We start from the raw sequence: 26,624 nt of genomic DNA, 5'->3' as shown, positions 1-26,624 counted from the left end.
GCCGCACCTCTCACAGAGTGCTCAACCAAACCGAAGTTAGGGAGCATATACTCATGCTACAGACATATATATATATATATATATATATGTGACTGGCACACGAAACCTCTTCATGGTGCTTACCACCAACAAATATCTAAGGTTGGCGATCCTCACCAGACATATATGTGGCTGAACAAAGGAAACCTAACGGCCAATACAGAGTCGCTAATCATGGCAGCCCAGGAGCAAGTGCTCCCAACAAGGCAACTCCAAACGAAAATCTATCACACTAGAGACGATCCTAGATGCAGACTGTGCAAAGATGCACCTGAGACCATCCAACACATCATCAGTGGATGCAAGCAGCTAGCAGGAAACGCATACACTGAGCGGCATAATCATGTCGCAGGTGTTGTGTATAGAAGTCTATGTGATGAGTATGGCCTTAATAAACCACAACACTGGTGGGAAGCTCCTGGTAAGGTCAATGAAAATGATCGCGCTAAGATCCTCTGGGACTTCTACATCCGAACTGACAAGCATGTCCTGGCAAACCAACCAGATATAGTGGTGGTAGACAAGGAGAACAAGAGGGCTACTATAATAGATATAGCAGTACCCAATGACTACAATATAGCCAGTAAAGAAAAAGAAAAGGTAGAGAAATATCTCCCTCTTGGAGAAGAGATTGAAAAATGCTGGAATGTAAGAACAACTGTAATCCCAGTAGTCATTGGGGCACTGGGCGCAATAACACCGGCGCATAAAATGTGGCTTGCCCAAATACCAACAACAATCAACTCAGGTGAGTTGCAGAAAAGTGCGCTATTGGGAACAGCTAAGATCTTGAGGCGAGTGCTCAAACTCCCAGGTCTCTGGTAGGAGACCCGAGTTAGAGCAGAAACTACCACCCATACGGGTTAACCGGGGTGAGGAAACAATTTATATATATATATATAGAGTAATGTCACGCTTCTCTAGCATAGTGCTCTATTACTAGAAGTAAGAGCTAAAATATAAAAGAAGTAAGAGATGACTAAACATGAGTTTTTGTTACTAATAGTTTCATGTACAGAGTACAATCATCAGACAATAACTCATACTAAAGTGACTACCCTATTGCCAACGTTAGGGCTCACATTAAAAAAAAAACAGTTTTGAATGTGAGCCCTAACGTTGGCAATAGGGTAGTCATTGAGCACCTGCTTATATATATATATATATTACACAGCAGCTTGCCATTTTACTTTTAATATTGCATTTCTCCTATTGCGGGGAGAGATATAAACATATCTTTTCATTTCATTATTGCTGTTTGTTGTACATAATAACACCCAGTACATTGCAGCTACCATTGCAGTTATCCTATAGCACTGCAGCACCATTTGACTGCTAATATTGCATTTCTCAACCAGCAGTACCCTTTCTTTTTCCATTATCACTTTGGTCGTGGGCTGTATGACAGGAGAATTTCTATTTTAATAATGTTAATATTTGCAATTGTCTGAGTGCAAGTGTAAGAAGAGGTGGGCCTTCCTTGAATACGCTGCTGAAATCAATGAAGGCCTTTTGACAGCAGGAGTTACTTAAGTTATCAGGTCATCTAAATTTCCTCTGGTCCACTTAGCATCGTTTATTGTTTTGATTTCAGGCAGCCGCTTCACCGCGCCAGAAGTGGCACAGCCAGTGATGTCATTGATGACTATGCTCTTACAATTCGGCAGCAGGGACTGCTACAGAAGGTAAGTTATCATACAGCGTATACAAAAGGCTGCGTAAGGTTTTTGTTAGTGATGTCAAGGCAGCAGTATAATAAACTTTAGACACTGTCTTGGCTTTTTCAAATATTGGCTATTACAATTATAGCTCGCGCAGAGAGTAACTGATATAAGGAAACCTGACTGGGATGATCACTTTCTCACCAAGTGGCTAGTTGGTAAGTCACTTTATGCAGATTAAATCAATTCTTTGTCTAGAACCTTTTATTTGTCTTATAGTACGCTCTAGTACTGACAGATGGTTGCCTCTCTTATAGTACGCTCTAGTGCCGACAGATGGTTGCCTCTCTTATAGTACGCTCTAGTGCTGACAGATGGTTGCCTCTCGTATAGTACGCTCTAGTGCTGACAGATGGTTGCCTCTCTTATAATACGCTCTAGTGCTGACAGATGGTTGCCTCTCTTATAGTACGCTCTAGTGCTGACAGATGGTTGCCTCTCTTATAGTACGCTCTAGTGCTGACAGATGGTTGCCTCTCTTATAGTACGCTCTAGTGCTGACAGATGGTTGGCTCTTTTATAGTACGCTCTAGTGCTGACAGATGGTTGCCTCTCTTATAGTACGCTCTAGTGCTGACAGATGGTTGCCTCTCGTATAGTACGCTCTAGTGCTGACAGATGGTTGCTTCTTTTATAGTACGCTCTAGTGCTGACAGATGGTTGCCTCTCTTATAGTACGCTCTAGTGCTGACAGATAGTTGCCTCTCTTATAGTACGCTCTAGTGCTGACAGATGGTTGCCTCTCTTATAGTACGCTCTAGTGCTGACAGATGGTTGCCTCTCTTATAGTACGCTCTAGTGCTGACAGATGGTTGCCTCTCGTATAGTACGCTCTAGTGCTGACAGATGGTTGCCTCTTTTATAGTACGCTCTAGTGCTGACAGATGGTTGCCTCTTTTATAGTACGCTCTAGTGCTGACAGATGGTTGCTTCTTTTATAGTACGCTCTAGTGCTGACAGATAGTTGCCTCTCTTATAGTACGCTCTAGTGCTGACAGATGGTTGCCTCGCTGACTACGTCCCTGATCACGTATCTGGCTACTTCTTTACAAACCTAGCTACCCCGCGGCTTTATCCTTACAGATCTTGCTAAGTCCATACCGACCTGGTAGCCCTTAAACATATAGCTGCATTCCCTAACGCAGACCTACTGTATCTAAATTGACCTAGCAGAATTCTTAAACAAAGGCACAACTACATCCTTTCCTACATTCTCACTAGATTCTTAAATCAAGTTATAGCTAGTTTGCTAGGAACTCGGCTACTCCCTAACTGACTATCGTTTGAAGGTCAGATGACAGCAGCAAATGTTACACAGAAAGTTCCATAATATTTTTATGTAATTTCAACAAAGTATTAAGCTTTATCAATATTTTCAAGTCATGAAAGAGGACAGGAATATTTGAGAACATTGCCCAATGCTAAATCAAACAATGCCCAATCAGAACAGCCCAATGCTATTATAATTAAAAAATTAAAATTGCTCATTTTTTAAAATAGATTGGCTAAAGATTGTTTGTTCAAATTCCTTAGTCATTAAAGAAGAGAATGTGTTGAAAGGTTTAAACAGTTGACTCCTGAGAATAGCCTATTTTCATGGTAAAGGTTTTAAATTTCTTAGTTGTGTGACAAAAGAATTTCTTGCTAGCACACGCCCTTGATGTACACACGAGCTCACTGTTGTAACTTTACAAGCACCGCTTGAAAGTTAATGTATGACATATAAATCTGGCAGACCTTCTCAGTATTTGTGGAATCTGCTTCAACCTCGCATTATTTTCCACATTTGGTAACTATGATGGTACAGCGTGGTGGCTAGAAGGGGGAGGGAGGAAATGTATGATGATTTGGACATAAATAGTGCCTTTGTTGTCAGTTCACGGATTGGCTGATCATTGACATTAACACAATTTATAAGTTCGTGTTCTACTAAGGGAACGACGGCCCATTTTCTACTATGTTCTCTTCTAAGCTAAGCTATCCAGGGTCCTTCTAAGTCTAAACTTTAATAAACAATTTGAATTAATTTCATACCGCTCTTAAAACGATTACAGTGAAGAAACCGTCAGACATTTTTGATGTGACTAAAGAAGTTGCAATCTTGCCTCCATATTTACTATACTTGGTACTCGTTATTCATATTTTGTTATTAATTCCTCTGCAAAGTTTAAAGACAATTCTCATTCTTTCTATATTTCTAGCTCAAAAGTTTGACCTGGTAAAAGCTGAGTCAATGCTGAGAACTGTAAGTAAGATCTGAGCTTTTATGGCAGCGTGTCACATGAATTAATTTGGTCAAACTAAACACTGTCAATTACATATATGTATTTCTTATTAGGTAATTAGTAATAATCGGGCATATTACCTAGAATTTACATTTGTATTGTTCAATGTGCTAAAATAATAGTAATACACATAGTAATAATAATAATAGTTAATTAAAACTAGAAATGTTTTATTTTCTACTCATTTTTATGTTGCAAGCGCATGTTTTGTTTAGTAAAAGTAACTGCATGATGATAAAAAAGAGTTAAATTTGATTTGTAGAAAAAGCAAGTTCAAATTTTTTTGGAATTTTTTGTAGTGAATGATTGCTGTCTTTAATGTGGTTACTGGTAAATATATATGTATACTGAGTAGTTGACGTATTCAAAAGGGAGCATAGAGTCAACTCTGTGAAACTGTCAGCTGACTAGCTGAAGTGTTCACATGGGAACATAGAGTCAACTCTGTGAAACTGTCAGCTGACTAGCTGAAGTATTCACAAGGGAGCATAGAGTCAACTCTGTGAAACTGTCAGCTGACTAGGTGAAGTGTTCACAAGGGAGCATAGAGTCAACTCTGTGAAACTGTCAGCTGACTAGCTGAAGTGTTCACATGGGAACATAGAGTCAACTCTGTGAAACTGTCAGCTGACTAGGTGAAGTGTTCACATGGGAGCATAGAGTCAACTCTGTGAAACTGTCAGCTGACTAGGTGAAGTGTTCACAAGGGAGCATAGAGTCAACTCTGTGAAACTGTCAGCTGACCAGCTGAAGTGTTCACATGGGAACATAGAGTCAACTCTGTGAAACTGTCAGCTGACTAGCTGAAGTGTTCACATGGGAACATAGAGTCAACTCTGTGAAATTGTCAGCTGACTAGCTGAAGTATTCACAAGGGAGCATAGAGTCAACTCTGTGAAACTGTCAACTGACTAGTTGAAGTGTTCACATGGGAACATAGAGTCAACTCTGTGAAATTATCAACTGACTAGCTGAAGTGTTCACATGGGAACATAGAGTCAACTCTGTGAAACTGTCAGCTGACTAGCTGAAGTGTTCACATGGGAACATAGAGTCAACTCTGTGAAACTGTCAGCTGACTAGCTGAAGTGTTCACATGGGAGCATAGAGTCAACTCTGTGAAACTGTCAGCTGACTAGCTGAAGTGTTCACATGGGAACATAGAGTCAACTCTGTGAAACTGTCAGCTGACTAGGTGAAGTGTTCACAAGGGAGCATAGAGTCAACTCTGTGAAACTGTCAGCTGACTAGCTGAAGTGTTCACATGGGAACATAGAGTCAACTCTGTGAAACTGTCAGCTGACTAGCTGAAGTGTTCACATGGGAACATAGAGTCAACTCTGTGAAACTGTCAGCTGACTAGCTGAAGTGTTCACATGGGAACATAGAGTCAACTCTGTGAAACTGTCAGCTGACTAGCTGAAGTGTTCACATGGGAGCATAGAGTCAACTCTGTGAAACTGTCAACTGACTAGTTGAAGTATTCACATGGGAGCATAGAGTCAACTCTGTGAAACTGTCAGCTGACTAGCTGAAGTGTTCACATGGGAGCATAGAGTCAACTCTGTGAAACTGTCAGCTGACTAGCTGAAGTGTTCACATGGGAACATAGAGTCAACTCTGTGAAACTGTCAGCTGACTAGCTGAAGTGTTCACATGGGAACATAGAGTCAACTCTGTGAAACTGTCAGCTGACTAGCTGAAGTGTTCACATGGGAACATAGAGTCAACTCTGTGAAACTGTCAGCTGACTAGCTGAAGTGTTCACATGGGAACATAGAGTCAACTCTGTGAAACTGTCAGCTGACTAGGTGAAGTGTTCACATGGGAACATAGAGTCAACTCTGTGAAACTGTCAGCTGACTAGCTGAAGTGTTCACATGGGAACATAGAGTCAACTCTGTGAAACTGTCAGCTGACTAGCTGAAGTGTTCACATGGGAACATAGAGTCAACTCTGTGAAACTGTCAGCTGACTAGCTGAAGTGTTCACATGGGAACATAGAGTCAACTCTGTGAAACTGTCAGCTGACTAGCTGAAGTGTTCACATGGGAACATAGAGTCAACTCTGTGAAACTGTCAGCTGACTAGGTGAAGTATTCACAAGGGAGCATAGAGTCAACTCTGTGAAACTGTCAGCTGACTAGCTGAAGTGTTCACATGGGAACATAGAGTCAACTCTGTGAAACTGTCAGCTGACTAGCTGAAGTGTTCACATGGGAACATAGAGTCAACTCTGTGAAACTGTCAGCTGACTAGGTGAAGTGTTCACATGGGAACATAGAGTCAACTCTGTGAAACTGTCAGCTGACTAGCTGAAGTGTTCACATGGGAACATAGAGTCAACTCTGTGAAATTATCAACTTAGTGGTTGAAGATTTTATAGAATTATTTTGCTCTCGATATAACTTAGTACTTAAATCCTTGTCATAGTTGAATGTGTGAATGTATGAATCCCATCAGCTATGCATGTCTGAATCTAAATGTAGAGCTGCAGGGTTTGAAGTAGTGTAAATGTACCCGGGCATCTGTTATGAATACATTTGCGCTTGTTGACACGCATGTGCTTAGTTATACCATAAAGGCCCGAAATGTTCAGACAACTCAATTTCGCCTGACGTAACAAATGATTCAAATAGCAATATAAATAGGGAGATAAGAATAGATATAAGATAGATAAACGGTCATGCCTAAAATGTAGTAAGATCATCTATTCCGTTCTGTCTGCAGAGCATGATGTACCGAGATAGGATGGGGGTAGATGAGATCCTGGTGAACTTTGAGGAACCAGAAGTGTTAAAAAAGTACTTTATTGGGGGAATGTGTGGCTATGACAAATTAGGTCTTCCAATAAGGATTGAGCCTTTTGGTAAGTGATATCAAACAGGTGACTTAATTGCGTTGCAACAAGCAACGTGGCAATTGGCATAATGGCAAGATTTTGGTTAAATGGCCGAATATGTCATTTTAGGGGGTTTGGATATGAGAGGCATCATGAAGTCCGTAAAAAAGACAGATCTTGAAAAAGTTGTCATTCGAAACTGTGAAGAGCTAGCGCAAGAGTGCAAATATCAATCAGAAATAGTAAGGGTGTCTTTTGCTTTTTTTAATTTTTACTCTTTCCCTCTAGTTGCTTCCTAAAGCCTGGTTCCCATATACGTCGCAAAGCACCAGCGGTAATATCGCGCAGCAAAACACTTGCGGTGCTCGGCGCAGTTTAATGTTCACATAAAAGCCACATCGTTAATAATATCGTAAACATAATTGCGTAATCAAATAAAATGTTCGCTCGCCATGCCTTTCTTATAATGGTGACCTTTACCCGTACAGTGCATTTCGGGAAGGTTTTGCCTGCAGCCGTTTGCGAATTTTGAACAGCGCTAAACTATTGCGATGGCGCCGGCAACTACCGGCGATCCTCGGCGGTCCTCGGCGCATACGTTCCCATTTCATCGCTAATAGACTGCGGTGTGTCGCCGGTGCTTTGCGACGTATGTGGGAACCCGGCTTTACTCTTTTAGTCTCCCCTTTCTTCTTTTCTTATTCTCTTTCCCTCTATTTGCTTCCTTACTCTTTTAGTCTCCCCTTTCTTCTTTTCTTATTCTCTTTCCCTCTATTTGCTTCCTTACTCTTTTAGTCTCCCCTTTCTTCTTTTCTTATTCTCTTTCCCTCTATTTGCTTCCTTACTTTTTTAGTCTCCCTTTTCTTCTTTTCTTATTGTTTTATTTCCTTTTTGTCGCTCCTTTCCTTTTTTCCCTATAATCACTTTCTCTACCCCTCTCTCTCTATTCCTCTCTCTATCCCTTTCTCTTTTCTTTCTACCCTTTTCTTTGTTCACTTTTTCTACCCCTCTCTATCCCTCTCTCTTCTCTCTACCCCTTTTTTTCTCCTCTCAATATCTTTCTCTCTTCCTCTCTTTTCCTCCTCTCTTCTCCTATCTCTACCCCTCTCTCCTTCTCTCGCTCCTTTCTCTCCTTCTTCCTCTCTCTACCCTTCTCTCTTCCTATCTCTTTCCTCTTTTTCTTCCTTTTATCCTTCTCTTTTTACCCTTTCTCTCTTTTCATTCCCCAATTCTATCCCCTTTCCTTTCCCCTTTTCTCTCTTTTTCATCCCTCATTTCCTCTCTTTCTCTTTCTGCCCTTCTTTCTACCTTTCTCTCTTCTTCTCTTTCCTCTTTCTATATCCTTTTCCCTCCATCTACCCTTCTATCTTTTTGTACCCTTTTTTCCTCTCTCTATCCCTCATTCTACCCCTGTCTCCAATCACTCTCTTTATCTTCCATCCCTCCCCCCTTTAATCTCTTTCCCTCCTTGCGCCTTGCTCTTTTTCCTCTCTCTCCCCCCCCCCTTTTTTTAAACTTTTTCACTATCTCTCCCTCTCATTCCCTCTTTACCTATCCTCTCTCTCTCTCTCTACCTTTATTTCAACTAGATGAATGTCCGGTGAATGGCATTGCCCGGGTAATAAAAGTCTTTGCACACAAAATTTATTTTTATTTAATATATAGCAACAGTTACCATTCTAACTTTCAAACTTCATATGATGAGAAAAGTTTTTTGTGCAGTTTAAATTAATTGAGAGAAAAAATTAAAAAAGCTGTAGAAGTTTTCAAACTTTGTCAAACAACTGTAACTTTCAAACTTCATGTCACGAGGAAAATGTTTTGTGCAGGTCAAATAAATTAGAAAACAAAATGAAACAACTATAATAGTGTTCAAGTGTAAATGTGAAATAATTAGCAAGTATTAGCTAAATTAAGTCTGTTTTGCTACGACTACAATAAAAGATGATTTCATAATGATAAATTAATATGAACTGAGAAAACAGAATAAAAATCCTGAATATGTTGAATTAATAATAACAATTCATGCAAAGAAGTGTGTGTGTGCGTGTGTGCGAGCGTGTGTATAAAAAATGTTACTGTTCTACTAGAAGCTATTTATCAAAATAATGAATATGACGATAATGGTACCTCTCGATACTTGTACAAATGTAAAAATGAGATATTGGACTGTCTTTTTCTGGTTGAACGGATAGAGAATGTAGAGGCTATTCTTACTCAAGATAATTCAATTGTCTGCGTGAAAGGTATTAGCCTTTACCGATTTAGCAATCGAACCTTACGAAAAACTAAAAGTAGATGTGTAACGGCTCATTTTAAAATATAACAAAAAATAGGTAATGGTAGCAAAAAATTATAGTTTTTAAACAATTTCAAAAATATAAATAAACAACAAATGTATCAGGTAGTATTAGTTAATAATCTAAAGTGCACATTTAGCGTGCGCATACGTTATACAGTGTGTGATAAAAGCGATATAATTGTAAAAACAGTGTAGCTTGGTGGCTAAATGCATGGTTAGAAACTTGTGGTTGTAATCATTCTGAGTTCTAATCTAGCAGAATGAGAGCTTTTAATTCCAAGATTGTAATAGCTATAGCCGGACATACCGAAGGACATACAGACAAACTTTGAGTTTTGAGTTTATAGATTGTCTTTTATTCTTCACTTCTTTTTCTTGCCTATCCTTTCCCATTTTCATTCTCATCCTATCTCTTTCTTTTCCCTTCTCCTTTTTCTCTACTTTTCTATTTTACCTCTCCCTTCCTCCTTTTTTTCTCTTCATTCTCTCTTTTCCGTCACTCTTTCTCTCACATCTCTTTCTGTTTTTCTTTACTCTGCTTTTACCTTTCTCCGCTCATTCATTTTTTCTCTTCTTCATCTCTTTCACACCTTCCTTCCTCATTCTTTATCTCCTTCAAACCTTCCCTTCTCATCGTTTTCAGCGTTCGTTGTCTCTTACAGTCCCTATGTCTTTTTTGACTGTTAACAACTAACCATGTGGGGACAAGTTACCTCCTTTCGTCTTCTTCAAGTGATGTAAATATATGAAGGATTATGTCCTTAACTCGTCTTCAAAAGTCTATACTTGCCTCATGTAATTTTATGTCAATGGTGTACTGCAATGTCACTGGTGGCTGCACCTTGTTACACACTTTATATGTACCTCTACTTCCAGCATCAGCGTAGAATTGATGGTTTCACCTTGATATTTGATATGACTAACTTTAACAAGAAGATGCTGTGGAAACCTGGGCTCAACCTTTATATTCACAACGCCGAGATACTCCAAAATAACTACCCAGGACTGCAAAAGCGCATGTTTATCGTCAATGGTAGGAACACAGTACACCACGACCCTTGGTGCTAGCTTTACATAGAGGGTTATGAGTAAGGCCATGTTGCTCATCTTGTTTAGGTCTAGCTATCTTGCAGGAATACTGGGGGTATGTTACTCTCCTTCCTTAAGTCTAAATCTATTTTAGGGATACTGGGCAGAGGTATGTTATTCTCCTTCCTTAAGTCTAAATCTATTTTAGGGATACTGGGCAGGGGTATGTTACTCTCCTTCCTTAAGTATAGATCTAGTTTAGGGATATTGGGCAGGGGTATGTTATTCTCCTTCCTTAAGTCTAAATCTATTTTAGGGATACTGGGCAGGGGTATGTTACTCTCCTTCCTTGAGTATAGATCTAGTTTAGGGATATTGGGCAGGGGTATGTTACTCTCCTTCCTTAAGTCTAAATCTAGTTTAGGGATACTGGACAGGGGTATGTTACTCTCCTTCCTTAAGTCTAAATCTATTTTAGGGATACTGGACAGGGGTATGTTACTCTCCTTCCTTAAGTTTAAGTCTATTTTAGGGATACTGGACAGGGGTATGTTACTCTCCTTCCTTAAGTTTAAGTCTATTTTAGGGATACTGGGCAAGGGTATATGTTACTCTCCTTCCTTAAAGGTTGACTCGCAACAAAATTCACATTACAGTTATTTGATATGAAAAGATTCACCATGTCTTACTCTGTTGTGTTGTAGGTGCAAAATATGTGGGGATGTGATTACAAGCTCTTAAAAGCTGAAAAACGAACAGTTAATCGCAACCACACGAGACCGCCGTAGTTTGGATTCTCTTTCCAAAACGGCCCAAATGTGACGTAGTTGTGGTAGATGGTTTCTGTTTACACTTTCATGCAACCTTATTCGTCGAAATATTTTCACAAATATACTTTACGCATTCAATAAAACCATGTCTATTGTTCTTACGCGTCTGTTTTATCGCCATTGTAATGCTGTCACTACTCACTTTTAGCAGTGATATCTTATAACTTACCGTAAAAATTCGTTTAATTTTTTAGCGTTACCTCAAAGGAGTACATATTATTGTCTGATAATCATTACGAGCCTGTTGGTCATTGGTGATAATCGAAAAGTGCTGCAGAAATTATTTGCGAAGTATTGGGTCACCTGATTAGATTACGACTTGTCGATTAGACCAAACCGAAATAAAACTTAAAGTAGCGAGCATTTATATTTGATACGGAGTCTTCAGTAAAACCCGAAGTGTTTGTCATAAACCAGTGTTACGATGAGTTTTATATTGAGCTTTTTATTGACCTTTCTATTCACATGAGAATATCACATGACAAGACAATAAATAAATTTCATGACTACGTCAGAGAAATAAAGAGATTCCAATCTACGGCGGCTTTTCATTTTTGAGCTTTTAAGAGCTTGTAATCACATTTCCACATATTTGGCACTTACAACACAACAGAGTAAGACATGGCGAATCTTTTGATACCAAATAACTGTAATATGAATTGTGTTGCAAGTCAACCTTTAAGTATAAATCTATTTTAGGGATACTGGGCAGGGGTATGTTACTCTCCTTCCTTAAGTCTAAATCTATTTTAGAGATACTGGGCAGGGGTATATTACTCTCCTTTCTTAAGTATAGATCTATTATAGGGATACTGGGCAGGGGTATGTTATTCTCCTTCCTTAAGTCTAAATCTATTTTAGAGATACTGGGCAGGGGTATATTACTCTCCTTCCTTAAGTATAGATCTATTATAGGGATACTGGGCAGGGGTATGTTATTCTCCTTCCTTAAGTCTAAATCTATTTTAGAGATACTGGGCAGGGGTATATTACTCTCCTTCCTTAAGTATAGATCTATTATAGGGATACTGGGCAGGGGTATGTTATTCTCCTTCTCATACTAGAATGTTCACTTTTAGCGCCAGCGATCTTTCCGATCCTCTGGAAGGTAGCCAAGCCAATAATCAACAAAGATGTAAGAAAGAAGATAAAGGTGCTTGGAAGAGATTACAAGCAGGAGCTGCTTAAATATATAGATAAAGATCAGCTGCCTGCTTACCTTGGTGGCAGCATGACTGGGCCAAATGGGGACCAGCTTTGCTTGCACAAGGTATTTCTTCACACATTGTAGTCTAGTTTTTGATTTTGAATATGATGCTGCTGTCCTGTTAATTTTGACCTGTAGAGTTATTTACATTGGTTTCACTGCAATCTTTTGTCAATTTAAAAATGTGTCATCTTTGACCGTGCACTTAGATGAGAGTCTTGCTTGCAATCTTTATATAGATCTGCCATGGGGGAGAAGTGCCCTCAGAGTACTTCATTGATGAGGCGATTCAGACCAAGTACATGGAGGTGATCACTGTGAATGCTGGCAATGAACTCAAAATAGAGTGCAAAATACCATCACCTGGAAGTGTTCTAAGGTAATAAGGGTCTCCATATCTATGCACTTCTTTTTTCTTACCTACTGCAGCGGAGGTTTACCTATTTTAATTACAGCAGAGGTTTTCTGCTGATTTACCTGTAACACCTGAAAGTCTGTTGTGGAAGATTTAACCAGTCACACTCGATCTCCTGCAGATGGTCTATCAGAGTAATACTCAGGCATTGATAGACACAACTTCTGACTAACAAACATAAATCACTCTGTTTAATGTCAAACTTGTTAGAAATGAATGCAGTTTATGCAAAATCATATAATTTTAGTTTCACTAAGCTGTACCCTTCATCATTCTGAATTGTCTTACTCATCACCCTTACGTGTCACCTTTACTTGTCACCTTTACTTGTCACCCTAAGTTGATACCCGCACTTGTCACCCTAAGTTGATACTCGCACTTGTCACCCTAAGTTGACACCTTCACTTGTCACCTTCACTTGTCACCTTCACTTGTCACCTTCACTTGTTGCCCTAAGTTGACACCTTCACTCATCACCCTCACTTGTCACCTTCACTTGTCACCTTCACTTGTTGCCCTCACTTGTTGCCCTCACTTGTCACCCTCACTTGTCACCCTCACTTGTCACCCTCACTTGTCACCTTCACTTGTCACCCTCACTTGTCACCCTCACTTGTCACCCTCACTTGTTGCCCTTACTTGTCACCTTCACTTGTCACCCTCACTTGTCACCTTCACTTGTCACCTTCACTTGTCACCCTCACTTGTCACCTTCACTTTTCACCTTCATTTGTCACATTCATTTGTCACCTTCATTTGTCACCTTCATTTGTCACCCTCACTTGTCACCCTCACTTGTCACCTTCACTTGCCACCCTCACTTGTCACCTTCACTTGTCACCCTCACTTGTCACCCTCACTTGTCACCTTCACTTGTCACCTTCACTTGTCATCTTCACTTGTCACCCTCACTCGTCACCTTCATTTGTCACCTTCATTTGTCACCTTCATTTGTCACCCTCACTTGTCACCCTCACTTGTCACCTTCACTTGCCACCCTCACTTGTCACCTTCACTTGTCACCCTCACTTGCCACCCTCACTTGTCACCTTCACTTGTCACCCTCACTTGTCACCTTCACTTGTCACCTTCACTTGTCACCCTCACCTGTCACCCTCACTTGTTGCCCTCACTTGTCACTTTCACTTGTCAACCTCACTTGTCAATCTCACTTGTCACCCTCACTTGTCACCCTCACTTATCATCCTCACTTGTCATCCTCACTTGTCACCTTCACTTGTCACCCTCACTTGTTGCCCTCACTTGTCACCTCCACTTGTCACCTCCACTTGTCACCCTCACTTGTCACCCTCACTTGTCACCCTCACTTGTTGCCCTCACTTGTTGCCCTCACTTGTTGCCCTCACTACATGCCACTACTTACTGCCTGTTAGTTGGAGCTTTAAGACAGAGGAAAACAGTATTGGTTTCGGCATTACCATGAAAACCATGACAGACACAAGGGAACGTGTCGTAATGGCAAGAAGTAAAGTTGACTCTCACATCCTAGAGCAGGATGGAAGTATTGTGTGTGAGAAGGAAGGAAAATGTGAGTATTATACGAGCTGCTAGTTGACAACAGAAAGTAACCAGCAGATTGCTGTGAAGCTAGTTGTAAAATTGTAAAAGATACTATAAAAAACAGAGCTCTATGTGAGAAAGACAATTTCTAGCGGCTCATTCAATGCTATGTAGCCTTACGGTTTATTATCATAGTTCTGAAGCTGCGTATAAGTTGCCCTACAGGCGCTGGTAAGTTCCTGGCTCGACAGGTATTACTGATTGACAGTTTAGCTAATAGATTGAATGAAACACTAGAATTTTTTGTGATTTTTATGGCTTCTGTTATTATAAACATAGAGTTGTATACTAGTACACACTGACTATAAACATAGAGTTGTACACTAGTACTCACTGACTATAAACATGAAGCTGTATACCAGTACTCACTGACTATAAACATAGAGTTGTATACTAGTACTCACTGACTATAAACATATAGTTGTATACTAGTACTCACCGACTATAAACATGAAGTTGTATACTAGTACACACTGACTACAAACATGGAGTTGTATACTAGTACTCACTGACTATAAACAGAGTTTTATACTAGTAATCACTGACTATAAACATAGAGTTGTATTCTAGTACTCACTGAATATAAACATGAAGTTGTATACTAGTACTCACTGACTATAAACATGAAGTTGTATACTAGTACACACTGACTACAAACATGGAGTTGTATACTAGTACTCACTGACTATAAACATAGAGTTGTATACTAGTACTCACTGACTATAAACATAGAGTTGTATACTAGTACCCACTGACTATAAACATATAGTTGTATACTAGTACTCACTGACTATAAACATAGAGTTGTATACTAGTACTCACTGACTATAAACATGAAGTTGTATACTAGTACACACTGACTACAAACATGGAGTTGTATACTAGTACTCACTGACTATAAACAGAGTTTTATACTAGTAATCACTGACTATAAACATAGAGTTGTATTCTAGTACTCACTGAATATAAACATGGAGTTGTATACTAGTATTCACTGACTATAAACATGAAGTTGTATACTAGTACACACTGACTACAAACATGGAGTTGTATACTAGTACTCACTGACTATAAACATAGAGTTGTATACTAGTACTCACTGACTAAACATAGAGTTGTATACTAGTACTCACTGACTATAAACATAAGTTTGTATACTAATAATCACTGACTATAAACATAGAGTTGTATACTATTACTCACTGACTATAAACATAGAGTTGTACACTAGTACTCACTGACTATAAACATGAAGTTGTATACCAGTACTCACTGACTATAAACATAGAGTTGTATACTAGTACTCACTGACTATAAACATAGAGTTGTATACTAGGACTCACTGACTATAAACATAGAGTTGTATACTAGTACTCACTGACTATAAACATAGAGTTGTATACTAGTACTCACTGACTATAAACATATAGTTGTATACTAGGACTCACTGACTATAAACAGAGTTGTATACTAGTAATCACTGACTATAAACAGAGTTTTATACTAGTAATCACTGACTATAAACAGAGTTTTATACTAGTAATCACTGACTATAAACATAGAGTTGTATACTAGTACTCACCGACTATAAACATAGAGTTGTATACTACCGTATTACCTTTGCTTTTACCAGAGTATTTCACGAAATTTCCTTATTTTATACATGTATATTACCTATTATCTTTGTCATATACAGTTTATCATGTAAAATAATATGAAAACGCTCATGAAAGTTGTTTTCAACAACTTGGAACAGATTAAAATTATTCCTACTATTTGTAATAGGAAAGTTTATTTTTGGTTTTGAACATTTCATTTTTGAACAGTCTTCTGGCATAGATGGCTGTCAAAATTACAGGAGGGACTGTGGATGCTTTTCAGTAATTTGGCATCATGTATTACGAGTTACTGCCACTCAGCTGTTTGAGCGAACTGTAGCCACTGGTCATTTCTTGTTATGCTACCTGTCACCACCTGTCATTTGTTATAGACTATTCTTAATACAAACCATTAAGATGAATATAGAATACCAATCTTTTTCTAGATTATCTAATCTTTGACAACACCTTTAGCTGGACCTCACCCAAAAAACTCTATTACCAAATTGATATTTACACGAATGAAGAAAGTTTAGGGGAAACAGACACATGGCTAGCCAAAACGAATTTCGCTGCTGTCTAACGCTGTTCTAACTTTCTGTACCTAAGATCTACCTATTTTTCACTATCTCCATATCAAAAAATAAATTAGAAATTTATGTGATTGTTGTTGATAACAAAATTGTATTTGATTAAAATTAGACATACTGTCGGTTTGTTGAGGAATTTTTACCATGGGAACTCTGGTTTATGCATCTCTTGCTCAATGAATCTAGATGACATATCTCAGTAGCATCTTATGACTTGATAACGTCTTATTACTCAGTAACAACTTATAACTCAGTAACATCTCATAACTCAGTCACATCTTATAACTCAGTAACATCTTATTACTCAGTAACATCTTATTACTCAGTAACAACTTATTACTCAGTAACATCTTATAACTCAGTAACATCTTATGACTCTGTAACATCTTATGACTCAGTAACATCTTATGACTCAGTAACATCTTATGATTCAGTAACATCTTATTACTCAGTAACATCTTATGACTCAGTAACATCTTATTACTCAGTAACATCTTATGATACAGTAACATCTTATGACTCAGTCACATCATACAACTCAGTAAAATCTTATGATTCAGTCACATCTTATAACTCAGTAACATCTTATGACTCAGTAACATCTTATTATTCAGTAACATCTTATGACTCAGTCACATCTTATAACTCAGTAACATCTTATGACTCAGTAACATCTTATTATTCAGTAACATCTTATAACTCAGTAACATCTTATAACTCAGTAACATCTCATAACTCAGTAACATCTTATAGCTCAGTAACATCTTATGACTCAGTAACATCTTATGACTCTGTAACATCTTATTACTCAGTAACATCTTATGACTCAGTAACATCTTATGATTCAGTAACATCTTATTACTCAGTAACAACTTATTACTCAGTAACATCTTATGACTCAGTAACATCTTATGACTCAGTAACATCTTATTACTCAGTAACATCTTATTACTCAGTAACATCTTATAACTCAGTAACATCTCATAACTCAGTCACATCTTACAACTCAGTAAAATCTTACGATTCAGTAACATCTTATTACTCAGTCACATCTTATGACCCAGTAACATCTTATGACTCAGTAACATCTTATTACTCAGTAACATCTTATTACTCAGTAACAACTTATAACTCAGTAACATCTCATAACTCAGTCACATCTTATAACTCAGTAACATCTTATAACTCAGTAACATCTTATAACTCAGTAACATCTCATAACTCAGTAACATCTTATAACTCAGTAACATCTTATAACTCAGTAACATCTCATAACTCAGTCACATCTTATAACTCAGTAACATCTTATGACTCAGTCACATCTTACAACTCAGTCACATCTTATAACTCAGTAACATCTTATGACTCAGTAACATCTTATGACTCAGTAACATCTTATTACTCAGTAACATCTTATGACTCAGTAACATCTTATGATTCAGTAACATCTTATTACTCAGTAACATCTTATGACTCAGTAACATCTTATAACTCAGTAACATCTTATAACTCAGTAACATCTTATAACTCAGTAACATCTCATAACTCAGTAACATCTTATAACTCAGTAACATCTTATAACTCAGTAACATCTCATAACTCAGTCACATCTTATAACTCAGTAACATCTTATGACTCAGTCACATCTTACAACTCAGTCACATCTTATAACTCAGTAACATCTTATGACTCAGTAACATCTTATGACTCAGTAACATCTTATTACTCAGTAACATCTTATGACTCAGTAACATCTTATGATTCAGTAACATCTTATTACTCAGTAACATCTTATAACTCAGTAACATCTCATAACTCAGTCACATCTTATAACTCAGTAACATCTTATTACTCAGTAACAACTTATAACTCAGTAACATCTTATTACTCAGTAACATCTTATTACTCAGTAACAACTTATAACTCAGTAACATCTCATAACTCAGTCACATCTTACAACTCAGTAAAATCTTATGATTCAGTAACATCTTATTACTCAGTCACATCTTATGACTCAGTAACATCTTATGACTCAGTAACATCTTATTACTCAGTAACATCTTACAACTCAGTAACATCTTATGACTCAGTAACATCTTACGACTCAGTAACATCTTATTACTCAGTAACGTCTTATTACTCAGTAACAACTTATAACTCAGTAACATCTCATAACTCAGTCACATCTTATAACTCAGTAACATCTTATAACTCAGTAACATCTTATAACTCAGTAACATCTCATAACTCAGTAACATCTTATAACTCAGTAACATCTTATAACTCAGTAACATCTCATAACTCAGTCACATCTTACAACTCAGTAACATCTTATGACTCGGTAACATCTTATGACTCAGTAACATCTTATTACTCAGTAACATCTTATGACTCAGTAACATCTTATGATTCAGTAACATCTTATTACTCAGTAACATCTTATGATTCAGTAACATCTTATGACTCAGTAACATCTTATTACTCAGTAACATCTTATAACTCAGTAACATCTTATGACTCAGTAACATCTTATGACTCAGTAACATCTTATGATTCAGTAACATCTTATTACTCAGTAACATCTTATAACTCAGTAACATCTTATGACTCAGTAACATCTTATTACTCAGTAACATCTTATGACTCAGTCACATCTTATAACTCAGTAACATCTTATGACTCAGTAACATCTTATTATTCAGTAACATCTTATTACTCAGTAACGTCTTATTACTCAGTAACAACTTATAACTCAGTAACATCTCATAACTCAGTCACATCTTATAACTCAGTAACATCTTATTACTCAGTAACATCTTATTATTCAGTAACATCTTACAAGTCAGTAAAATCTTATGATTCAGTAACATCTTATTACTCAGTAACAACTTATAACTCAGTAACATCTTATGACTCGGTCACATCTTATAACTCAGTAACATCTTATGACTCAGTAACGTCTTATTACTCAGTAACGTCTTATTACTCAGTAACATCTTATGACTCAGTAACATCTTATGACTCAGTAACATCTTATTACTCAGTAACGTCTTATTACTCAGTAACAACTTATAATTCAGTAACATCTCATAACTCAGTCACATCTTATAACTCAGTAACATCTTATTACTCAGTAACATCTTATAACTCAGTAACATCTTATAACTCAGTAACATCTTATGACTCAGTAACATCTTATTACTCAGTAACATCTTATGACTCAGTAACATCTTATGACTCAGTAACATCTTATGACTCAGTAACATCTTATATTTCAGTAACATCTTATAACTCAGTAACGTCTTTTGACTCAGTCACATCTCATGGCAGTTTCAGGTGTCAGCACCGACTACAAAAAATAGTAGCCTCAACTCTTCCTTCTGCAATAGATATAATATCCTGTAATATATGACAATATAAAAGCAAATTGACCCACATGTATAATTAAAATATTGGGTTCAGTCTTGCTTTGTCTGAAAACAGTAGTCTAGACCAATTTCCTTGTTTATCTTTTAAATCAAAAGAAAAGTAGTAAGGAAATTTTGTGGCCAAAGTTTATTACCTAGTTTAGGAATTATCTTCACTTTTTTAGCCTTCGACAGGTGACAAGCTAGAATTGTAGCATTTGTTTTGTGAATCTAGTTGGTAAACCAAGTGGTCAATAGCCTACTTCATAGTTCAAACTATTGTTGAAGTTACATGTATGTTGGCCTCATCTCATTTCTCCATATCACTTCCAATAAAACTGGGGCTATTGAAAAAACCACAAAGTAGCAAAAGTTCAGGCGTGAGAAATCACGGTAGATGTGTTTGAGTAACAGCACCCTGACGATTCTAATAAACATCATCGCTATTTCAAAAATTATTGCTGTTTTGTGTTTGGTATTGTTAATTTGAATTTATCCATCTACCATAGACATCTGGTATAAGGTAAGATATACATGTATCATGCGATAGATGCATGTCACTAGGACTCACAGATGAATGCAATGCTATGTGGTAATTCCTTGCTGTTATGTATATCTCTGTGCTCAGCTAGGCCTCTTGTACCAATACGAAAACAGAAAGCAATGGAAGCAAAGCTTGTCTCAAACATAATTGAAAGCATTGAACTGGAGTATCCATCTTAAAATGTTGATATGGAGATTACCTGGGTTATGGAGTCAAAAGTACAGTACAAGGACTTATCAGTTGTTTATTGGAGTTATGGGCCCATGACAAACTGTCAGTAATGGGCCAGTAATATGCAGGGAATCCAATAGTTGTTCAGTGACGAATGGCTCTGTCTTTTTTGTGACTTTTAGGCTATATTTTCAGCCAACTAACTAAATGTAGTTGTATCTAACCGCTCTGTGCCAGACAATGTTGAGTTGGAATGTTAAAAGGTTAGTTTTAGCTGAAACACCTTATTTTGAATGCATAGCCATCCATGGAAGGGTTTGAATAGCATACTGCATTATGTAAGTTAGGTAAATATTTTATTTACTAGCTGAAATTTCGATAGAGTTAGCAACATCTCCTCGCTTATTGGCTGTCTATCAGGCTCAGGTTTACATGTATGTAGTTGTAGTTCTAACTAAGGTAGAAGCGCTGGTTTCTTTTTAAACTGGATAAATATTTTTGCTTTTCGTAATCGATTCATTTATTCAGTGTTGTAGCAGTAATAACAGGGATATTGGTCGATAAGGTCATTCATAAGGTCAATAGGTCATTCACCTTATGAAAAAGGTCCTGCAATACTTGCCATGAGAAGTTTAAGAATTAACTAGATGTACATATAAAGAAGAAAAATGAGAGCAGGACAACCGGGCCAACATAGAGTCTTGATGAACGTCTTCAATTATGCTTTCTTATACTTGGTCTTAGCAGCAGTCTTTACTTTAACAAGAACTTTTACTTGATGTATTACTTATCCAGACCGGCAGCAGACAGCATTGGGGCTGAACAAGACGACATGTTGGGTGCCTCTCTTTAGCAAGAGCTTAACAACTTGGCCACTCGATAAGCTGTCAAGTTTCATTTGCCATTAAATACTATAAAAGAATTTATGAAGTTCGATGCTTGCTTAGCGCCTTCAAAGTGAACATCAAATATAAAAAAGAAGGCTGAAATATATAACAATAAAGAAAACTGTACATAATTGTCATTCTCACCGCGCTTTGGATAGCAGCAGCTCCTACTAAAATGGTTTCATATGTCAGCACTACGTTGTGCAATATATCAGGCCTAAAAGCCTTTTCTGAGGTTTTCTCATTTGCAAATATAGCGACATTGAGAAGGCATATTTTCCTTATAATAAAGACGGATAACCTATCATTATGTTGAGAGATATCAGAGGATAACAATAAATAATCGAAAAGCATTGCTGGTTTCGTCATTGCATCATCACAGTTAGCCAGTCACAGGGTCAGTTTCCAAGTCAAAACCGTCATCGTCGGCAAAAACATCAATTGTGTAATAAAGCTTTTTGCTCGATGTCCAGCTGTAGCTATTGTCGAATATCAAATAATCTAAAAATAAAATGGACACTAAGGTTAACAAAACACTCGACCACTGGCTATTGTCCAACTATGCAGCACTTTGGCACAGCCTTCTATCATGCTCAATGACGGCTCATAAAAACAGAGCATTGTTTATACTACAGCAAGTGTTGGTGCCTAATTGAGCAAGCAGCAAAGCATTAATAATTTTAAATATATTTTTTGCCATATGTGCTACCATGGATTGGCATAGGCAGCAGTTTACCATTTGCTAATAATCTGGAGTTGTCACATCTCTAGCAAGAAACAATACGCTGAGAAGAAATACTTTAGAGTAAGAAGTTAACACACAGGTGGTTAGTTTGTGGAAAGCATAGAAGAACTCATGAGAAATAAGTGATTAATTTGTTACACATGTGACATTTCCTGCTAGGAGTTTATAGGGGTAGTAAGGGAAGGGCGCACAATTCCAATTTATTTGGTTGCCCTTCCAGTAAGCATGATCTTACATGTATATAACAATGGACAACGCTGATCATCGTTATTGACAGCTTGATCAACTTGCATTTAACTTTTTAGTCTAACGGTTATTGCAGCATTTCTTATCTTGTAAACTTGAATTTAAACTTTCACTGTCGATGAAAAGTTTTGGCTGACACAAAATGGCACAATGATACTCGAGCTACTGGTGATGATTACAAGGTAAACGTGTTTCCTTTAAGAGTTGCGTCATAAGAATGTAACATGCATCGATGCGCCAGCAAACTGAAAGAGGTTTGGGAATGTAGAGCTGCGGCAGCATCTTTTATGAAAAATAGTAAGTATAAAAAGAAAGTAGTAGCAAGAAAAAATGCTGCCTGTTTCCAACAATTGTTTTTCAAAATTGCAATAAGATTTAGCAAAGATGTTAGAAGTCTTAGTAGATTCTATAGCCACTTTGCCCTGTGACAGTTATTTAGTGAGTTGACAGTGAGACAGCTCAGCTAGTTCTAGGTACAAAGGCTATGTAGTACGCTACCATTACACCAAACGTAAGTACAAGATGCCAAGTCCGAGGTGTTATTACTATACTACAACAATAGAAAGTATTAGAATCAAGTCTAGCAAAACAGGCAGCGCATGAACTAAGTCTATGGGTGAATAAAGAAGGCTACAGCTAGCTCTACAAGAACAGCACTGGGACTACAGGAATTACCTCCTCATGCACTACACATAGGACAGCCCGCAAGTCGCTACATGACTTTGCAGGATTTCGCGCTGTCCGTGAGTGTGTTCATTTTATGATGCTGACTTTCCTCAGTGCGTGTAACTAAAGGATATGATGTCAATTGACTGGGATACTTGTTCATAGAGCACAACAGACAATCATATGGAAGGATATGGAGCTCATGCATAAATAACTCCTACTCATAGCTATGAGTGAATGCGAGTGAACCTAAAGTAATAAAGCTATTTGAAAAGAAAGCGGTAAACTTGAAGAAGAGTACAGCAAGCATAAACTATATAAAGGTAGCTAGCTACACTGGTAAAGGAGTTGTGCACACGCGCAGCTCCGTGTGAAAGCATTAGAAATGCGTGTTACAGAAAATAAATATGTTAAACATGCTAGCAAAGTGAGCCTGCAAGCAAACTTTCAAAACGTTTCTTTATCACGGAGGATTTCTACTATCATTTGCACAACGGATGGACTAACTAGCTCGCCGCAGCACTGACTAAGCAGCGAAGGATAAGGTACAATCTTGCTGCCGGAATTAAATACTTACACTTTCCAGCCTTTTCACACACAAGAATACCATCTTGTTCAAGAATGTGAGAATCAACTCTAGCGGTTGGCAGTAGCTCACGATCTTTTGCTTCTCCATCCGCTTTAAGATTCACGCCGAAACCAATGTCTTTATCTTCCGTTTTAAACCTCCAACTAAAGAAATAAGGCATATAATTGACCGATTAAACCATGGCCTGCTAGCTAAGTTGACCAATCAAACCATAACACGCTATGACTTAAAACAGCCTGACATGCAGCTTAACTTAAAACTGCGGAAGAAGTAGACTGAAGGGGAATAAAACTAAGCTCAACATCCTTGAGATAAAAAGTCTGGTTCAGTTAATATTATTGGTTAGGTAGTTTGTCCTTGACATCGCTTATCTGTCATGAGCCTCATTTGACACCCCGATATAGGATAGTAAATAGTAACTACAAAAATTGATCGCAAGCTCACCTTAAAACGCTTCCAGGAGAGGCAACTTCACATTCTATTTTAAGTTCATTGCCAGGGGCTACAGAGGCTTTGTCCATTGACTTTGTTTGTGTGGATTCGTCAATGTAATAAGCCTTGGGCACATCTCCTCCATGACATATCTTTAAACAGGCCATAGGATGTCACAACACAGAAAAGCATTTTGTTTTTGTTCTGTTATGTTACATTCTGCTATGTTATATTTATTCTGGTACGTTATGTTCTGGTATGCCATGTTCTGGTATGTTATGTTCTGGTATGCCTTGTTCTGGTATGTCTTGTTCTGGTACGTAATGTTCTGGTATGTCATGTTCTGGTACGTAATGTTCTGGTATGTTATGTTCTTGTATGTTATAACATTAAAGAGGACTTTAAATGCAAAGTTTATCAATAACAAACTTTGGGGCTTCAGATGTAAGGGCTTTGTGTCGTGTTTTAGAATTGTTTAATCTGATTGCCTGACCAGCTGTCATGCAGTTACAATCTAAGTTGTACGCACAGTAAAAGTAGAATACCTTATGCGAGCACTTGGGGTCTCCGTCTGGGCCAGTCATCGTTCCGCCTAGATAGGCAGGAAGCTGGTCCTCATCAATGTACTTTAAAAGCTCTTCTTTGTAGTTTTTGTCGAGTACTTTGATTTTCTTTTTTGATTCTTCACTAAGAATTGGCTGCGCTATCTTCCAGAGAATAGGAAAGAGCTTTGGCGCTAAAAATGACATCCAACCATATTGAGTGCTAGTATATAACAACTAACTATAGTAATTACATGTATATAATAACTAACCATCATAAGTACATGTATATAACAACTAACCATAGTAAGTACATGTATATAACAACTAACCATAGTAAGTGCTAGTATATAACAACTAACCTTAGTAAGTACTAGTGTATAATAACAAACCATAGTAAGTACATGTATATAACAACTAACCATCGTAAGTACATGTATATAACAACTAACCATCGTAAGTACATGTATATAACAATTAACCACAGTAAGTACATGTATATAACAACTAACCACAGTAAGTACATGTATATAACAACTAATCATAGTAAGTAAGTACATGGTCATGCAATATCACTATGTGGGATATGTCTGAACGCTAACAAACTGTCAGCCTGCCATTGGTCCATTGGCTGAGCAGATCCTTTGTGGGTTAGTATCATCTGCAGCTTGAGAGATCTTTAACAGGTAATTTTTCAATTCTCAATTTTTTAGATTCTCAAAATGTTCACAAACTTTGCTTGCATAGGGTCCCTCACGGCAAGATGGACATTCTCACTGTTTTCATGCAGATTTGCTAAAAATCCTTGCAACCAGCTATTTGATTGCTTTAACGAAAAATTGCATGTTGCATTGAAGAGTGCAGCATGCGCTTGGTTGAAAATGAGAGTTTACTTAATTTTAACTCTGATAATTATGTGGGCCATCTCCCCCTGAATGTGACTGAAACAAACGGCCAAGCCAGCATCAAGTATGACTATATGCGAGTGGCTTGGACTCTGCTCAAGTAATTACGAAGGGTGTTTCCTACATATTGGGTACTAAACTTGCTTGAAGGTGGACTTGCCTCAAAAATCCAGGTGTTTTATAAATATTTCATGTCTGAGATTTACAATTAACAAACCTGTACCAATAGGTATTTCTAGATAAATCGGTCAACTAAAATAGGCTGCAGGTACATGTGCAGCAATCTACCCTTTTCATTGCTAGAAATTTTTTGACATGCTTACAGTTGATGATAAACATTCGCTTCTGCATTTCCGGATAATTGTTCTGTAGTATCTCAGCGTTATGCATGTAGACATTAAGACCTGGTTTCCACAGCATCTTTCGGCTGAAGTTTGCCATGTCAAATATCAGTGTGAATCCATCGATTCTTTTTTCTTTCTATAATTTATCAAGCAGTCTGTTGTACTCGCAATAAACTATATAATATAATGCACTAAATAGTAAAATAGCATAAATGATATAATGGCATAAAATTGCTGACAGTAAACTATTATGTATATATCATTGAAATTATTTTTAGCACAGGTCAGACAACTCCCTTGACCTTTTTCTATTGCTACCAGCCTGAATAGAAGGTCTCAAGTTTACGCTAGAGCGAATACTATAAAACATTGTAGAATCAAGCAACTGTAGAATACTGAGACACCTGCTGAGACACCTGACTTTCCATGTCAGTACTTGTCATTACTAAACTTGTTCAATTCTACTTAATATGGAGTGGAGATCTCACCAGCTTGCTTTGGTATTTGCACTCCTTCATCAGCATCTCGCAATTCTTTATCGCTACTTTCTCCAAGTCAGACTTTTTTACTGATCGCATGATTCCCTTCATATCCAAGTCACCTGACAACAGAAATTTCATATGTCTATATATACTGTACTATATATATGTATATTTACACATATGTATATTTTTGCACATGTATATACATAAATATGTAACACATGC

General features: G+C 37.6%; 2 protein-coding genes across 7 annotated transcripts in view; one reads left to right on the top strand and one right to left on the bottom strand.

Moving 5' to 3' along the window:
- Window positions 1–6,790: 6,790 nt before the first annotated feature.
- On the top strand, window positions 6,791–14,242 carry LOC137399686 (retinal-binding protein-like). The gene is made up of 6 exons (XM_068085879.1): window positions 6,791–6,914; window positions 7,017–7,129; window positions 10,066–10,222; window positions 12,128–12,318; window positions 12,495–12,634; window positions 14,065–14,242. Exons 1-6 carry the CDS (start codon window positions 6,797–6,799, stop codon window positions 14,240–14,242), a joined length of 897 nt encoding a protein of 298 aa, XP_067941980.1. The 5' UTR covers window positions 6,791–6,796.
- Window positions 14,243–21,051: 6,809 nt separating this feature from the next.
- Window positions 21,052–26,624, bottom strand: part of LOC137399442 (retinal-binding protein-like) — a 42,719-nt gene continuing 37,146 nt past the window's right edge. For 5 of the 6 annotated variants that reach the window (XM_068085559.1, XM_068085558.1, XM_068085561.1 and 2 more), the window contains 6 exons: window positions 26,406–26,518; window positions 25,897–26,053; window positions 24,672–24,862; window positions 24,139–24,278; window positions 23,683–23,837; window positions 21,052–21,949 (listed from right to left, as the gene is read on the bottom strand). In XM_068085559.1, the coding sequence (XP_067941660.1) occupies window positions 21,831–21,949; window positions 23,683–23,837; window positions 24,139–24,278; window positions 24,672–24,862; window positions 25,897–26,053; window positions 26,406–26,518 (875 nt within the window). In that variant the 3' untranslated portion in view covers window positions 21,052–21,830. Of the gene's footprint in view, window positions 21,950–23,114; window positions 23,229–23,682; window positions 23,838–24,138; window positions 24,279–24,671; window positions 24,863–25,896; window positions 26,054–26,405; window positions 26,519–26,624 lie in introns of all 6 variants that reach the window. The other variant, XM_068085557.1, reaches the window with a different exon arrangement.

Source organism: Watersipora subatra, chromosome 7, assembly GCF_963576615.1.
Source record: "Watersipora subatra chromosome 7, tzWatSuba1.1, whole genome shotgun sequence".
NCBI classification, from domain to species: Eukaryota; Metazoa; Bryozoa; class Gymnolaemata; order Cheilostomatida; family Watersiporidae; genus Watersipora; species Watersipora subatra.
This window is presented reverse-complemented; position numbering and strand designations above follow the sequence as displayed.